Source organism: Giraffa tippelskirchi, chromosome 1 (genome assembly GCF_054371585.1).
Source record: "Giraffa tippelskirchi isolate mGirTip1 chromosome 1, T2T-mGirTip1v1.2.pri, whole genome shotgun sequence".
Lineage (NCBI taxonomy): Eukaryota > Metazoa > Chordata > Mammalia > Artiodactyla > Giraffidae > Giraffa > Giraffa tippelskirchi.
The window spans coordinates 165,473,198-165,486,630 of record NC_137275.1 but is presented as its reverse complement, the minus strand read 5'-3'; the positions used below and the strand labels follow the sequence as shown (position 1 = coordinate 165,486,630).

General features: G+C 39.1%; 1 protein-coding gene and 1 pseudogene across 23 annotated transcripts in view; one reads left to right on the top strand and one right to left on the bottom strand.

Annotated features, from left to right (window-relative positions):
• TRPM3 (transient receptor potential cation channel subfamily M member 3) overlaps positions 1-13,433 on the top strand; it is an 885,588-nt gene that overhangs the window by 686,888 nt on the left and 185,267 nt on the right. For all 23 annotated transcript variants that reach the window (XR_014057943.1, XR_014057944.1, XR_014057945.1 and 20 more), the window contains one exon: positions 12,083-12,206. Coding sequence is in view for 20 of the 23 variants with exons in the window: in XM_081505094.1 (XP_081361220.1) it covers positions 12,083-12,206 (124 nt within the window). In the remaining 3 variants the exon portion in view is untranslated. The remainder of the gene's footprint in view (positions 1-12,082; positions 12,207-13,433) is intronic.
• LOC145539618 (histone-binding protein RBBP4 pseudogene) lies at positions 4,161-5,452 on the bottom strand (annotated as a pseudogene).

Sequence of the window (13,433 nt, the reverse complement as noted above, 5' to 3'; positions counted from 1 at the left end):
GCCAACACTGTTCAGGATTTTCCACCTTAACGTCCTGTTAGGTCCATGCCTCAGGCTGAGGATTTGGCACCTCTGTCTGCCTCAAGAGCAGCACTGTCCAATAGAACTTTCTGTGATGATGGAAATGTCCTATAACTCTGCTGTCCAATCAGATAGGCACTGAGCCATTGAATTGTGGCTAGAGTGACTAAGAAATTGAATTTAAAATTTTATTTAATTGTAATAAATTTGTTTGAATTGCCACATGTGGCTAATAGCTAGCACAGCTCTGACATTTCTATAATTGGATTCTACCACACTGAGAACCCTTGAATGTCTGACAGATTTCCACTGTTATTAGAAATTGTTCCCTTCATTTTTAAATTACATTCTTACATCCAACCAACATCATGTACTCAGGCATCCAATACTTTTGGACACCTACCATGTTCCAGGCACTATTCTAGATGTGGGCAAAAACATACCTGTGAGCCAAATAAACAAACATTTCTGCTGTTGTGGAGCTTACATTTTAAATTTTAGCAGGGTTAGATAGATAATAAGTAATAAACATAATAAACATGTATAACATTTTTAAAGGTTATATACAAGGAGGAAAAGGAGAGGGGTGAAGGAAATCAAGATAAGAGGGGCAGAGATAAAGCCTCGGTCTTCAATATCTCCATGAACATAGAGAGAAGGAGTCCATAAGTACTCCTTTTTATTAACATGCAGTCCATGCATCCAAGGAGTTACAGTCTAGTTAGGATTTTCTGATATTAATCTGTCTTTATGATGTGCCAAATATAAGATGCACAGCACAAACTTTGTCTTATAAAATGTATTAATTGCTTCTCTTACCACCACCCTCAACCCCAACTCACCACCTACTTCTGTCTCCTTTTGTATACGTCTCTATGCCTTCTGTTTAATATATCTGGCTCTGGATTGTAGAGTGGGTTTAAAAAAGTAGAAAGATAGATAAACAGATAGACAAGTAGGTAGGTAGTTAGAAATAAAAAAATAGAAGACACATCACTCTATGGGAAGTGGTAGGTGTAATTTGCCAGAGATCAGACTATGCCATCAAGGTATGTGCATCTTGCCCTGTAATAAGCAGCTTCTTGAAGATCCATCTAACTACCTGACATTGCTAGATGGAAACCCTCAGGAAAAGCACAGGTGAACAACTTTTCTAGGTTAGATGCACAAACAGAATCAGAGGCACTATTTCTAATAGGTCTTAGAAGCCATTTGTATCTGAAGCTGATCCCGAGTAAAAGCTTGGGCAAAGTAATTTCCATCTGTGGGTCGCTTTTCTACATTCTATTCATATCTTCTCCAACTTCCTAGTCAGGTAGTTCTTCCTGAAAACCATCAATATCAGTTAGTTACAGCTAAGTGAATTTAATATTAAATATCACTTATCCCAAGAGGTGCTCTCAGGGCTTCTAATTATTGAGTAAAATATTTGCCTTTTAATGAACTAAAAGGAACTTTGGGCATCTGCTAAGTTAAGAGAGTAACTCTGAGAGAGTGGTGGTGGATCCTTGAAATCACATTACTCAGTCTCCTTAAACATGAGATATGTAAAATCCTATCTCAGTGATACAACAGAGGAAATCTCTTCTTGTGTCTAGTCATTTAAACAAATCACTAACTTTACTACACTGAGTGGAGCCTGTATATTTAGATTAGTATAATTTATTATCAAAGATCATTCCTTTGGATTCTCTTGTCCTCTAAGCCCAGCTCTGATGCTTTCAGCTTATAATCTTTAGTGAGTCAGTTTAACTCTGCAGACTTCAGATTCTTCATCTGTAAAATGGTTGTTGTAAAGTTGTATCATTCTTTTATCCTGAACTTCAAATTCCTCGGCAGGATTTTCAGATTAGCACTTTTCCTAGAACACACAGTCTCCAGAAATATCAAAATATAAGATTCAGGAGGAGATCTAGGTCAAGTAAGAGTTATGACCCTAAAACATATTTGATTTCAAGATGATGTAAAATTATCGAGAGTAGTGGCTTTAGGGTATCTTAGCATCACTTGTTTGTTTTGACATGACACTGATGAACATAATGAGGGCTTCCCTGATAGCTCAGTTGGTAAAGAATCTGCCTGCAATGCAGGAGACCCCAGTTCGATTCCTGGGTTGGGAAGATCTGCTAGAGAAGGGATAGGCTACCCACTCCAGTATTCTTGGGCTTCCCTGGTGGCTCAGCTGGTAAAGAATACACCTGCAGTGTAGGAGACCTGGGTTCAATCTTGCGTTGGGAAGATCCCCTGGAGAAGGGAAAGGCTACCCACTCCAGTATTCTGACCTAGAGAATTTAATATGAGCTAATGAATTCTCTTCATTGATACCCTTCTAAGTGGTCTTGAATTATAGCCTTTTCCATCCCATTCACAGACCTGCTCCATCCAACTTTTATATTAGAAATACTGCAATTTTTCTTTTCTCCATAGAATGTGTCTCCTCCAGCTAATTTGCATACCCAATACTTTGCTTCAGCCCTGATCTGGGCATTGTTAGGATTCCTTGCATGTGTGAAAGCCCCTGGGGTATTTAATAATAACAAAAAACTACTTATTACTGAACACCTATTATGTACCAGCAACAGTGGTAGGTGCTTTATATACCTGATCTTTTTTTCTAAGTATGTGTGTGTGCATGTGTGCTAAGTGGCATCAGTCATGTTCCACTCTTTAAGACCCAATGGACTGCAGCCCTCCAGGCTTCTCTGTCCATGGGAGTTTCCAGGCAAGAATACCAGAGTGGATTGCCAAGCCTTTCTCCAACCCAGGGATCAAACCTATGTCTCTTACGTCTCCTGCATTGGCAGTTGGGCTCTTTACCACTAGCACCACCTGGGAAGCCTTTTTTCTGAATGTATCAATCTTTGAAGACATATTCTATCCCCTTTCAACAGATAAGGAGATGGAAGATTAAAGAGATGGAATAACAGGCCTCAGGTCCCTCAACTAGTAAATGAAAGAACTGGATTCCAGCCAGAAGCACCATATCATAGTGCCTTAATTATAATATTCTATCTTCTGTAGAAGATTGCAAAACTGACCTCATCCCTTCTATGTCTGACCTGAAATTAGTTGAAAAAACAATGTAGATGTATGTTGAGTTGATATTTTAATTTTAATTTATTTTATTGAAATATAGTTGATTTACAATGTTGTGTTAATTTCTACTGTACAGCAAAGTGGTTCAGCTAATATATATCTATAATTTTTCATATTCTTTTCCATTATGGTTATCACAGTGAATTGATTTTTTTTTATGTAGAAAAGCAATTTATTCCATTATAAGCACTTACACAGTTAGTCAAGGAGAGTAACAGGCCTGCTGGTGAAACAGGTCACCCAAGATAGAGATGGTATCAAACTAGTGGTCGAGGACTAACTCCTTTAAAAAAAAAAAGCAACTCTTATCCAGGATTAATTTAAATTTAAAAACAAATACCAGCTATTGATTCACTCTTCTCAACTTAACTGGACAGTCTACCTGTGGTATAACTGTCAGGTAAAAGCATACATCTTTACAACTTGGTGGTCACAAGTTTTTTTAAAAAACCATTTCACAGAAAGGAAAGAAAGAATATGAAAACAGCTCAAGAAATACACTAACAAGTAAAAATATATGGGGAAGGAGGAACACATTGTTTTGACTTAACTGAAGAAACTGAGAGGAGACTGGCCTAGGTAAGGAAATGTGCATCCTGGAAAGTTCAGCGTGTAGGAATTTGTATGACTTGAATCTCCCCTATTTCCTGAATAAAAACATCATCTTGTAGTATTTATACTTCATGGCTCAGACACCTACCTCACTTGGCTCTATTTCTTACTTACTCTAGCCTTTAGTTAAATGAGTTTGAAAAACTTGGGGATATAGCATAAGAAGAAAAATAACCACACACAATATTCCCCTTTTTGTGGCTACTTTTAGACCTCTGTTACTAGAAAATTCCTAAAGAAAATTTAAATATAAGTCTGTGGCTCTGCTGAATCAAGAAGCCCCCAGTTAATATTTAGAAAACACCTTCTGTTTGGACTAATAACATTGTTGATAGAACTTACTATAGAGGGATAACCAAACAAAGTCTCTGTCTCAAAACCAGTGTTAAATCAATCTCAGAGTTGAGAGGAAGAAAAGGGGAGTCTAAAGATCACAAGTGCAGACATGATCTAAATCCTTGTCCTGCTGGATCCATGCTTCCTTCAGCATCTTCATCATTATAAATATTCTCTGCCATTTGCCACACTTGCATCATATTATCTTCTGATACAGAACAAATCACCCAAGGTTCGTTGGGATTCCAGAAGAAATCAGATATCTCAGCAGTGTGACCACCATGAATAAACAATAACTCTGGTGGCCCATCTTCTGGGGATTGTTCCTCTCCAATTTTACTTAAATCCCAGACATTCAGTCTACAATCAATACCACTGGAAACACTGCCAAAATAGTCTCATTGTGAGGCAACCACTGAACCTGGAATAGTTCATCCTTATGTGATTCAAAGGAATGCAACTTAAGTTTCAGATTTCTCAGATCCCACAGGGCAACAGTTTTGTCAGCTGATCCTGTGGCAAGAATGAACTCACTATAAGGATTGAAAGAAACTCAGTTCACATCAGCAATGTGAGCATCAACTGAGTGGCTTGGTTTGGAAGTATTGTTTGCAGGAGTATCACAGATCATGAGTTTCTGATCATCAGCAACCGACCCAAAGAGGGACTCATGAAGTAGATGCCAGGAGACATCCTCTACTACTGCTGTGTGCTCTGTAAAGATGGTCTTCACATCCACAACTTCCCCTTCCTTTGGAACAGCACTGATGTCCCACAGGCAGATGGTGTGGTCATCTGAAGCACTCAGTTAAGTGCCCACTGAGATTTCAGTTCCAAGAAAGCCCATAGCCCTCCTTCTGATGTCCATGGAGACACAAGTCTGGGTTGCACTCTCCAGAAGGGTCTGGTTTAGAAGGATATTTGGTGTAGTCAAAAACAAGAACATCACTGGATGGAGTCTTTGTTGCAATGATGCAAGGATTCCAGAGCATATAGAGTGCCCTGTTTACCTCTCCTTCATGATTGATCTTGATTTCTATTTCAATTTTTCCACTAACTGAGCCAAAACCTCCTAATTCTCCTTTTTCACTGTCATAGTGTGAAGCATCAAACTGAGCATCATCGTTAGGGAGCTGCACGCTGGCTATCACAAGGTGGTTTTGTTCATCTGGTGTGTGTGTCCCCAGGACAAGTCAACGAATACTGAATTCTTTCCCTCTGGTCTGATTACATCTGGAAGCCACTGTGCAGTTAGGTTAGGCCACTCCAGAGCATGGTTCATCACCAAATCGTAAAGAAAAAGGGTGTTTTTTTTCCATATTTTGTATTCTTCGTTGATCACACATTCTTCTACTGCGTCATCAAAGGCTGCTTCCTTGTCATCCATGGCAGGTAGGCAAGCCGACGGGGATCCCAGGATTGAGCGTTGACGGAGCAGTGGGGAGCCTGCGGGCGCTTGCTCTGCGCACGCAGCCTCTATTGTTTCCCCAGTGAGTTGATTTTTGTGTCATATAATTACTTACAGATGGAATTTAAAAATACCAAGAATCTATGTGAAGGAAATTATCATGATATCACCAAAAGCCTTAAAGTCTTCAAACAGTTATTGAGCACTCTTATGGGCAAGTCATTGCCCTAAGCATTATAAGGGAAACAGTGAATAAGCATCTGCTCCTGACAAGAGCAACAAAGCTACTCAAAGTGGGAAAACAGCCTTCAGAAGTAGAACCAAATATAGATTTTGGAGTTTGGTGGCCAGTTTTTTCCTAAATACCATATGAGATTAAAGAAAACCCACAGAGGCCTAGAATATTTCTCAGAGAGGAATCTGATTGAAAAAAAAGAATCAAGAAAATCAGATTGTTGGGGGGAGAAAACCCTATGCCACTTCTTCCATTCTCCCAAACAGATCTGAAGTTCATACCAACATGAAGAGCACAGGGGAGTGGGGAAGACCACCTGGTCAAGTGCCACAAATCAGGCAGCTACTCATTCCCTCAGTCAACCCACAAACATTCTAGAAGAACCAATACTGAACTGTTTCTGCTAGAGCTTAGATACAGGCACTGTTAAGATGCATTCACTCCTTCAAGGAGTGCATAACCTACATACATGTAAATAAATAATTTCCATGCAGTCTAATAATTATAGTAGTTAATAAGTATCCAGTGCTATGAGAACATCAATAGAGTGGTAATCAGAGATTTTCACACAGGAGGTGGACTTGGAGCTGAATTACAAATGGTGAATTTGAGTGATGGGATCAGATGTAGAGAGTATTTCAAGCTGGAAGTTGAAGGATACAAGAATCTGGTGTGTTCGAATGATAATAGTATTTCATAGAATATGTGTGAGAGAGTGGCAGGGGATGAGCGTAGCCTGGAGAGAGACCATGATAAGTCTTAAATGTCATGTGTAAGTTGAGATATTATATTGCTAGTGATGGGAAACTATTTCAGAGTTTTAAGAAGGATGTCGCAGAATCATATTTGCCTTGTAAGAGAACCGTTAGATCAACACTAGGGAATGTAGTAGAGGAGGATAGAGAAGAAAGCAATTAGTGATTTGTTGGTACCATTTGAGCAAGATGCGTCACCTCTGCTGTGCCCTGCCTGAATTCTTGAATTATCGTCACAATAAATAAATGCTGTTTTACTTTCCTAAATTTGGAGTGTGTTACCTGTTAATAAATAACCAGAATATGTGACTTACAATCTTGTGAGTTACTTGTAGCTAGGACTGAATAGTATTCATTTCTCTACCCCTAGCCTTAGTGCCTTTCACATAGTAAGCACCAATATTGTTTATTGAGTGAATTGAATGGCTGTTTAGATGCCTGCATGGGGTGTTTGCAAGCTTCCATTATAATTAAGCCTCCAAATCTAAATATCTGTACCTCAAATGTAAGGAAGAATGGTGATCTCTGACCTCTCCGAAGTGGGAAGGGTATTTCTCCAGCCTGGTTTGGAGTGTCTTTATACCACAGGGCTTACCAGGTATGCGGAGCCCTGTTGACCCCAGGAGAGAGCTATGTATAACACACAGAGGCCCCAGCCCCTGGTTGTGCTTCTTGACAAGAGGAACAGGTCAGTGACTCTCCCAAGGAGCACTGTAGAATTGTGCTTGTTTGTTTTGTTTTTTTCTTTTTTTGGCCATGCTATGTGGCATTCGGGATCTTAGTTCCTCACCTAGGGGTTGAACCTGGGCCCCCTACAGTGGAAACATGGACTCCTAACCACTGGAACTCCAGGGAAGTCCCTGTCGGACTGTGCTTTAATAATAGCAAATGCTTACGTAAGACTTGCTGTGTATCAGGCACTTTTGTAAGCATTTTGCAAAGATTAATCCATTTAATATTCATAAGTCTATGAGATAAGTACTATTATAATCCCTATTTTACATATACAAAAAATATGACATGGAAATACTAAGTAATTTGCATAAGATCACGCAGCTAGCAAGTGACAGTTGAACTCCAGGCAGCCTGCCCTTGGTGACCATGATGCTTTTATTCATGGTGCTGTCCTGCTTCTTTGAGAAGAATCGTGCTGTTAACTATGACCCCATTCATTTGGGAATGATAACTTTTGGTAAAGAAGGAGAAGTAAAAAAGGGAAGAGAAGAAAGGAAAACTACTAGTCTCTGTGACCTTAGGCAAGATGTAAACTTTTTGTGCTCTTAATGTTGAATTTAGTAATTCACTTTCACTTTAAGCAAATGATAAAGTTTCTTTTTTTAGAACATTAGAGATTCCATGAGAAATGGTATTTTGTAAGTACCAAATTGTGATATTATTAACAATCATTCTCTATACAAGTAAAATTTTCTCATATTTTATCTGAATAAGTTAATAGAGTGTCTGTGGGGGCATAAGAAGGTCTCCTCTCCCTGAAAGCCATTAGCCTAAGCCTAGTTATCGAGTACCATTGCATTCTAAATGCATTTTGCTATTTTTAAATCTAGGAACAAAACTCTGATATTGCAGGTAATTAACTTCATTCTGAGAAAAATATGTCCATGTGGGTTAAATTGCCAGCATTTGAGCAGAATACTAATAACAAACTGTAGGAAGTTTTGTTGGTTACTTCGAGCTTTGAATAAACACTGACCTATTTCAAATAACCCTGTGACTCATCTGAAAAGCTGCAGATCACAAGTACAGCATTTAAATGGAGACACAAATGCCGGAGTGTAGAGATTTTCCTCACTTCAATGACTACACTTCCTAAATCAGAAGACCTTCTAATTTGAGGTTTACCAAAAATAGCATTGGTACATATGGAGCCACAAATCAACAGTTTCCATAAATAGTCGAGATTTTGTCAAAGACCTAGTTCTAGAACTAAAATTTTATATAATAATTGACCATGTTTTGGTGTCAAAAAAATTTTCAATCACCATTCTAGTGCCATAAAAAGAAATCTAAAATGGTCTATTTCTATTTTTGCTCATGATTAAATATAGTAGTCAAGATTTTTAAATTATTCCAGTGTTGTACAGGAAAAAAAATTGCAAAGAGCTAAGGAAAGTAATAATTTCAAGACAGTAGGCCTCCCAATATCATAAGGAGGTAGTCACAAAATAAGAAAGGTGCAGTGGAGAAGACAGAGTAAGAATTTGTGCCAAATGGAAAACATCTTTGTCAGCATAAAAAATATTTGTGAACAATTAGAAGCAAATGTCATCTTCAAGGTATTATACTAAATGCACTTTGCCACTGTCCGCATTTACCAGTTTCCCCTTGTCTTCTCCAAGCTTGTCTGATTCCCTTCAGATATTCTCTATGTCAAACCAAAGAAAAGCAATTTCCTGCAACAAATACACTCAAATTTCTACCTCCAGTGCAGATGATTAGGAAAGTGAAAGACATTTATAGATTTCAATGAGGAAAAGCAATACCATGGAAGGAAGGCTGGATTCAATAGACCCAACTAAAGCACAGCAATCATCAAGCTTTGTGAATTTGTACGTGTCATCTAACCTCTTAGGACCACAGTCTTCTCCTCTGGAAACTGGAATTGATACCTTCCTTTCTCACATACTGTTATGAAGATTAAATGAGATTATCTCAGTGAAACCCATTGTGAGTCATAAGCCATGCACTCTGAACATGTCAAGCTGTTATACAGTATCTTTTTAAATACAGTGTTATTAAACTCTCTGCAAAGAATGTGTGATCTAAAACCTGTTATTTCTCTGCCAAAAGGGGGGATTTGCAAGCGTTTTTGAGCTGTTATAAGCAAAGAAGCATCAGAAATGAAATTTTCCCCTTGAAGCAGTCAGAAGGATAGAAAAAGAAGTTAACCAGGAATAGCAGTTATTTAATGTTTACTGAGTATAACTTATTGCTTTGAAAGGATCATATCACCTTTGTTTCACCTAAATCCATCTCTGCTCCAACAGTGACAATTATCCTATGCTTTGGAAAACACTAACCTGGTGAATTCTTGTACTTCTAGAAGTATAATTCCATAGGTTCTGTTGCTAAATGATTTAACCAAAGCCACAATTCAGTTGTGAAATTGGACTAGAAAGTATAGGATGCTTAGTGTCTTTAGCTCTCCTAACCACTGAAGCCCACAATCAGCTAAGTTGCACATCATTTCTCAGTTTTTACAAAGTGACAAACTACATACTAGTGACAGACAGATCCCTCAAAAGTTGATGACCTCAGGGGACTGGGATTTCATTACAAATGGTTAGCAATAGAAAACAAATTTTGAGTTGTTGTCAGAATTAAACACCTGCAGATGAATGATTGGATCTATCGAGTGGCTAATCAGAAGAGTCTCTTCTGTTGTTAATCATGTATAACATTTATGTACACTTGATATTGTGAAAATCTCTAAACTCACCCACACAGGTTACCTGTCAAGTAGACATATGCCCAGGTATATGTCATGTCTTGACTCTTCCAGAAAATCAATTGGCAACACAGATGTAACCATGTTTTCCTTCAACTTAAATTCTTCAGTGGTTTCTCATTGCTGGGGGAATAACATTCAAAATCTCTAACACAGTCTTGAAAATTCCTCTTGGTCTTCCCCTTGCTCACCCCTGCTGCAGCCTGATCTTGTTACACTCTTTCTTATCTTCTCTGTGCTCTAGCCATACTGGCCTTCTTTTATTTTTCCAAACTAGGCCTATTCATGCTGTCTGGTCTGCCAAATATTCTCTTACCCAGCCCTACATCCCCCCCAACCATGCAAACACCTCTTCATTCTTCAAGTCTCAGATAAAACAGTACTTCCTCAGAGGAGTCTGCCCTGAACCCAGTAGGTGGATTGTATCCAACTGTCGCAAGCTTCTCCACTTCTTTACCACTGTCAGTCATAGTTGAATTCCTAGCTTATGTCTTTCTACTCCACTGGTGTGTAAGCTCATTGAAGGTTGTGAGTGTGTATATCTTACTTATCTCTGTAGCCTTAGCATTCATCACAGTGTCTGGCACTAAATAGATACCACTAAGCAACTGTCGAGTGAATATGAACGAATGAATGAATGGCTTCAAACTGGTCTACACCTAAGGCTATGGGGTCCTATGGGATACTTGGGTAATCTTGTGAGGATTTGGTATCATTTTTCAACTTTATCTGGGTCATTCTCTTTTTCTAAATGTGTATGTTCATGATACAAATCTTCCTGTGGGGCAAATGGGGTAACCCAATCCTCCATTGAGCTGAGTGAAATTCCAGGGTCCTTGATATACATCTGTCATTGGGAATGCACTCACGTCAAAGTAGGGCCACCATAGTATCCAGCCTAGTGAGTCTAAGTGAATCTTCAATGCTGGGGCACAGCAGGTCAGTGATATCATAATTTCCTGCGTAAGTAGCCACAGTGATGAAGAGAAGTGTACACCGCAAGGTATACAAGTACACTTGTATCGCACTCGGTGTCATATAAGGCACCATGGTGGAGTAGAAGGAGCACTAGACAAGAAATCAGAAGAACTGGGTTCTGGTTCTGGTTTTGCCATTTGTTTTTTTAATGGTCTTAAGTATCTGGCTCTTTCTGGCTACGATGTTCTTCCCTTTTGAATTGGACAAATCTCTTGCCTATCAATTTTTTTGTAGGTACTAAATGAGATAATAATTATAGTATACTATTTTATCTAGGAGTTGTTGGTACTTCATGTGTGAAGGTGGCTTATCAATTGTAAAAGATAGCCAAATTATGATAATTTTGTCCCTAGTCCTTAGGAGCAGTTTTATCTTTCCGATTTGGAATAGTATCTATCAATATAAAGTGAATTTTCATTCCAGCTATTTGATGGCTGGTAGAGGTAGCCTGTTCTCACCAGGCTATTGATAAAGGAGTTAAAATTAATTGTGATTGTTCCATATTCAAGAGATAATTGAGCTTTGACTGATATGACGCACCTTCCTTGCTTTAATTCACTCTTCTATAATACAACAACTATCTTTTAATAAAGTAGTCAATGTGATCCCTCTTTATGGTTCAGGCTCTTGTTGGCAAACAACACAGTAAAAGGACCTGAATTGTGAACCAGATCAGCTACTATCTCCATGGAATGATTTTAGAGGAAACTTAAGTCCTATTTCTCCACATTCACTGATACTCAAAAATCCCTCATTGAGATAAATTTGTTCTTTCCACAGTTGGACATGAAGTTGAAATTTAAATCTCCTTCAAATAAGTAATATAGTAAGTTTTTACCAAGATGCAAAGGATTAATTGAAGGTATTTTTTGAGAATAGCACTTGAGCAAGAGGGCATTAGATCTATGCCATATAAAAGAAAAAAAGGGAGAACCATAAAAATAATTAATCCATCTTCCTACTTGACTCATTTAAGTGCTGAGATTTTAAAATGGATTTATTTTTAAATGTACTTTCTAAAAAAAATTATCACAAAATAACTGCTGTGAAAAAAAAATATGGGAAGAAAAAGTTCCTATCTAAAATAAACATTTTCTTGTATTCTATACTTGTCAAAAATATGTACTAGATAGGATCTGAGTTAACTCATTTTCAACAATTTTTTTTCGCTACAGACTTATAAATGAATCTTTGAGGGACCAGCTATTGGTAACCATCCAGAAGACTTTCACATACACTCGAACCCAAGCTCAGCACCTCTTCATCATCCTCATGGAGTGCATGAAGAAGAAAGAACTGGTAGGTAACAGTGTGTCTGTGGGTGGCAGAGACCTCCCCATATCCCCTCTCTCTGTTTCACCATTTTCTTGAATCACATATCAACTGTTTCTCCCTTCCGGCCAAGCTCACAACCATCCTCAAGCTCCACTGGCTCCTATAGCTTCCTCCCCTCAATAGCTGAGACACTGTGTTTTCTGCCTGGATTTAATGAAGTGTGGGCAGCAGGGTTCTAGCATCATTTGCTACTGAAGCTCGCCCAAATGTTCTGATTGCCTCAGTGCAATGAGGTGAAGAGAGAACATGGGTTTCCTCCCGGAAAATACTTCCGTTGATCCTCTTAGATTTAGGGTTTCACTTGGCTTGTGAGTCGTGAATTACTGGTGTGCTTAGTATCTTAGTATCATCGATCTTTGTGGCTCAGGGTACAGGATAATCTGTTCATCTGTACAGGTAGAAAATGAAGAAATGTACTCAAGGAAGTTTGGAAATTTCTATAATTTCCAAAGTGCCCTTCGTAGCTACCAAAGAAGCATTTCTCACATCTGAGGAAAATGTCTTAGAAATGTGCCATCACAGAGACCTTAAGTTAGGGTGAGCAGAAATAGCAAGAGCTAACACTGAAGGAGCCCTTGCTCTGTGCCAGGCAGAGTGTCATATCTTCCCACGTATTAACTCATGTGATCTTAGCAACTGTCCCGATGTGAGAGGTACAGTTGTTACCCTCACCTTCTAGATGAGGAAACTCCAAGTCACCTGATGAGTAAATCAGGAACTAGACTGAAAACCAATGGTGTTTCATCTCTGTGGTAAGTATTTTTATTCAGAAATTGTCTCGTTGAAGCAAAGGTAGTGCATCATCCACTCTGGGTCTATTCGTGGTGGGCTTCAGTGAGATGAGATTATTCTCAAAGGCCATGGGAGCCTACCTGCTGATTAGGAGGTCGAGGAGCAGTTCACCCCTGAGCAGTGGCCTCACTCAGGCTGGGACAATCTCAAGTCTGCTGAGCATCCTAGAATGATGATTCCTGCAGACATGAGGGGGCACTGCTCCTCCAGAGGGGCACCAGGGCTAGACCCTAAAAGGATCAACTATGAGGCAGGGCATGTGGAGAGGAACTGGAGTGAGCTGCCTGCATCCAGTTCCCCACTAGACTACAGGCTCCCCAAACCTGGGCTGGAACTGTCTTGTTCACAATAGTATCCCTTATGTATGTGACAGTGACTGGCACACACTGGTGCTCACTG